We start from the raw sequence: 5,000 nt of genomic DNA, 5'->3' as shown, positions 1-5,000 counted from the left end.
TGGTTAAATCTAGCCTTGTGTGCCAATGCCAGTTGTGAATGTAAGGTCAAGCCACTGCTGGTGTACCGCTCAGAAAACCCACATGCTTTCAAGAGCCAAAGGGTCTTCAAAGAAAAACTGCAAATGATGTGGCGCACTAATTCTAAGGCTTGGGTTACGCGGCATTTCTTCACAGAATGGGTTAATCTGTGCTTTGGTCCAGCAGTCAAAAAATATTTCGCCGAGAAAAACCTGCCAATGAAATGTCTCCTGGTCCTCAACAATGACCCTGGTCACCCTCCTGGTCTCAAAGAGGACATTCTTGATGAGTACAGGCTCATCAAGGTTCTTTATCTCCCGCCCAACACCACACCACAGACCAGCAAGTAATTTCCAACTTTAAAAAAACTGAACACGAAACTTTTGTTCAAAAAATTCTTTGATATCACAGACAACACCAATCTCACCCATCGTGAATTTTGGAAGGAACATGTCAATATCGTCCCCTGCTTATTAACTATTGACGATGCATGGCAGGGTGTCACACGAAGAACTCTTAATTCAGCGTGGAAGAAATTGTGGCCAGTTTCCGTCACTAAGAAGGACTTTGAAGTGTTCGATACACCCGACCCTGATGACTCCAAACCTACTGCGGTGGATGATATCGTGTCTCTTGTAAAGGCCATGGGGCTGGAGGTAGATGAGGCAGACGTGAACGACGTAGTCGAGGAGCATCAGGAATAGCTTACGACACAGGATTTGATCGAGGTCCTGAAGAAGAAACATTCGGAGGTGTTGTAGGAGCTCAGAAGCGAGGAGGAGGTGGAAGATCAGGGCCGCTTTTCTTCGACGGAAATCAAAGACATGATAGCAAAGTGGCAGAAGTTTTCAAATTTTATGGAAAAGAGGCACTCGGACAAGTTAGCATGTTGCCGTGCATTAGTCTTTTGTGATGACACTTGCATATGGCATTTTCGTAAAATTTTGAAGGGGAGACAAAAGCAAACATCCCTAGATAGTTTCCTTTTAAAAGGGCCGGCAAAAATTGAAGGTGAAAGCAAGTCGAAAAGCAAGGCAAAGGAGCCAACACGGAAAAAAGTCAAAAAATGTATATGAACACAAAATTAGAATTAAGTTTATTGTAACATAAAATTAACATTAATTTTCAAGTCTGTACAGTAAGCTAATTTCATTTAAGTTAATTTTAAAGTATAACTTATGTTACGAAGTGTTACAAAAGTGTAGGTTACCGAACGTGTTGCCGTCAAGACTTTCTTGTCCCTCTTTTCTCTCCCTCCCCCTCCACACACACTGCCATTAGCCGCTACCGTCTATCTCGAAGGTAAGAACTTCATAATAATGATACATTTTACTGAGGATCATAACCAGTAAATAGGTATTTGTTATATTGTGAGCGTAGAATATGAATTAGAACAATAAAAAATATGTTTTCCCCTGTAATATATTGTTTTTAGGTGTTTTTTCAGTTGCTGGGAATGGATTATTTTTTTTAGTTATTTTATAAGGGAAAAATTTATCTGAGATACGAGCAAATTGACATACTAGCTTGCTTCCCCGAACACATTAAGCTATATATATATATATATATATATATATATATATATATATATATATATATATATATATATATATATATATATATATGTATATATATTTATATATATATATATATATATATATATATATATATATATATATTTATGAATATATATATATATATATATATATATATATATATATATATATATATATATATATATATATATATATATATATTGTGGCGGGATGTTGCAAAAACAACCCCCACACCCTTGAATCTTACTTACTTACAATGGTCTCCACAAAACAAACTTTCCCCTTACGTAATCTACAACCACACTCTTGGACAAAAGGACAAAACAAAACAAAACATAACCTTAAAACTATAATTCTTAAACCTTAAAATAAATCATAAACCATCAACATTCAAAATAAATACTTTAAACCAATCAAAACTTAACACTTTAAACTAATCAAAACTTAAAACTATAAGATAAATAAAACTAAATATATAATTAACAAAAAAAACCTTTCCGCAATCCAATAAATCCCAACGAAACTTAAAACTAACCGCAACCCAAACATGAAAACACAAAACACATATATTACGAGTTCAACACCAAAATTTGTATGCTCATATATATTATTTGCAACACAGTCGTTCACAAACTGCCGAACTGTCTTTCACGGCACAACCCTCAATCTGTGATTAACAGGTTAAACTGTATGGCAAGTTGCCACCACTGCCTCCCTAATCGGGGTCGTGATCATCATCGTCATCATCCTTATCATCATTATCATCATCAATAGCAGCAATCGAAGTAAACAGGCCAGGTCATCGACAATCGTTAATCCAAAAAAAAAAACAGTCTAAATATGATCAGTTCCAGGCCAGGTCATCAACAGTAATCCACTTTCTAGAAATTTAGTCACTCCAAAGGAGGAATCGCAGCCTGCCAAAATAAAAAAAGAAAAACACTTACGAACACTTCTAGCTAACTGAACTATCGCACTATAATCAAAGATAAATAATAAATTGTTCCTATCATTCACAATCACGACAAGCAAAGATAAACAAAACTGTACTTACTTTGAAAATCCAAAAAACACTTCCACGCTGGTCGAAAAATATATATATAATCCAGCTCTCACACAACTGCCTTATGCTGCAGTCAAATAAAAAAAGCATTCGCTCCGAAACATTCACCACTGTCGTAACCTAACTAAAAAATGTAAACAAACAATCTCATTTGTACCAACAGTCTTTCTCACCACCAACGATCATTCTCTAACTACCACTTGCTCTTCGGCGCGCACCGCAGTCACACAAACACAAACAAACACACACAAACACACACACAAACACACACACTCTCGCGCGATCTAGCAAAACTAAAGCAAATGAAATTCTCTCTCTCTCTCTCTCTCTCTCTCTCTCTCTCTCTCTCTCTCTCTCTCTCTCTCTCTCAGGATTTGGCAAAACCAAAAATAAAATAAAACAAAAAATAAATCCTCCACATTCCTCCCCCCTTACTTTGCCAAATCCTTCTCACACAACACTTACATTATTTTTTTCATAACCCAGTCGCAGTCGGGAACGGGACCTCTACTCCGAGTAACTGGGCCTCCATATACTCTCTCATTCACTTCTTCCTTATCACAATCATTCGCTACATTAACACTATTCCTATCTAAATCCCTATCATCTAATATATCATGTACAATCATATCTACCTCGTTCTCATCTGGCCCTATAATTACACTCATTTCTGTAAACAATTCATCCATTTCATCAAATACATTCTCAACTTTAGTAAAAGATTCATTCATACTACTAATCATTCTCCTATCTCTCACTCTCGCATTCGTCATCCTTTCTTTTACATCACCTAAGGAAAAGCCACACACACTATAGGTATCATTCATACTCAGCCATGATTCATCTGTATTAACACATTTATCTTCCATACACACTTGCACATTTACACCCTTGTCATACTTATTCGTATTCTTACCTATACCTATAAATTTCCCTTGCACTTTCTCCTCACTTAAAACTTTCAAACGCTTCTTTTTCCTATATTCAACTAACACTAATTGTTTATTTTCCAGCCCTAACTTTTCATGCATACTAGATTCATACTTGCTCATTTCCAACCAATTACTCATCCCATTCTCACAAACATTAATCCTATTCCTTCCACACACACAGGAGGACTCACCCAGCTGAACCCTCTTACACTCTAGTTTCCCGAACATCCTGGCTGATTGACTCCCTTCTTCCTACATGCCCATCTGCACCACATTCAGTACACTTACTCCGCGGCTCCTTGCACATTCTAGCATAATGACCATCCTTACCACAATTACCACAAATCACATTCATACGATTACTCCTACATCCACTTGCTACGTGCCCAGTCATACCACACTGATAACACTTAATCACTTTCTCTTTCTTACAGTCGCTAATACGATGCCATTTCTCTCCACACCCGAAACATGCTCCTAATGCCCATCTACATTCATTCTTCTTATGACCTACTTTCCCACACCTATAACACTTTTCATCACGGACACGGCTATCTGACATACCTCGATGTGCACTCACACTCCTATCCCTATTGCGCCAATTACCCTGCCTAAATCCTTCATTTGTCCTTACAGGTATTCCCACATTACTTGCCCTAACACTCCTATCTACTACATTATCAGCTACCCTCATTGGTCCTCTCAAAATTGCGTCCTTATAACTACCAAATTCTATTACACTTTCTTCCATTCCAGTTCTTACACTCACATATTTACTTTCTTTCATACATCTATCCAACTCGTAATCCTCAACTATCTCTAAAATATCATCCCATGTCAATCTTTCTTTCGTCCACCTCATTTTCTCCTTCCGTTTCAAATTAACAAACTCAGCAACATTCTCGGGTACAGTAGCCAAAAACTTCCTCATTAACTCCTTATTCTCATTTATGCCTTCATCCCCATACTTCTTCCTAGCTAACGTTTCCAACCTACATACGTACATTGATATCGCTTCTCCTGCATTCATCCTTGCCTCATCAAAATCATTCTTACGCTTATACTTAACACTCCCTTTCATACGTTTTACCTGCTCAATTATTCTCGTTTTCACACTTTCATAATCAACGTCCCCTACACTCATTATCACTCCATACATCGTCAACAAATACCCAGTCAAATATTCTCCTAACTCCCTAGCCCAAACTCTTTTACTATCACCATACTTATCCTGACAATACCTCTCATACTCCTTGAAAAAATCATATACATCCCTACTGCTATGCTCATTGAACCTTTCACACCGAGGTACCTCTCTCATAAACACAGTCTTATACACATCACGTTCATTCTCACTGCTATCATCACTGTCTACTCCCTTGTTACCTTCTTCCTCATTCGAATATAATGAATCTACTTCCACACTTAAA

The 5,000-nt window shown here is 37.2% G+C and overlaps 1 protein-coding gene across 1 annotated transcript in view; it reads left to right on the top strand.

The window, feature by feature from the left end:
• Positions 1-723, top strand: part of LOC137656520 (tigger transposable element-derived protein 1-like) — a 765-nt gene extending 42 nt beyond the window's left edge. Inside the window, exons 1-2 of the mRNA XM_068390692.1 lie at positions 1-361; positions 431-723. The exon at positions 1-361 is cut by the window's left edge and continues 42 nt beyond it. Of these exons, the coding sequence (XP_068246793.1) occupies positions 1-361; positions 431-723 (654 nt within the window). The remainder of the gene's footprint in view (positions 362-430) is intronic.
• The last annotated feature ends 4,277 nt before the right edge of the window (positions 724-5,000 follow it).

This window comes from Palaemon carinicauda, chromosome 17, assembly GCF_036898095.1.
Source record: "Palaemon carinicauda isolate YSFRI2023 chromosome 17, ASM3689809v2, whole genome shotgun sequence".
NCBI classification, from domain to species: domain Eukaryota; kingdom Metazoa; phylum Arthropoda; class Malacostraca; order Decapoda; family Palaemonidae; genus Palaemon; species Palaemon carinicauda.
The sequence above is the reverse complement of the archived record's forward strand: the minus strand, read 5'-3'. Positions and strand labels throughout refer to the sequence as shown.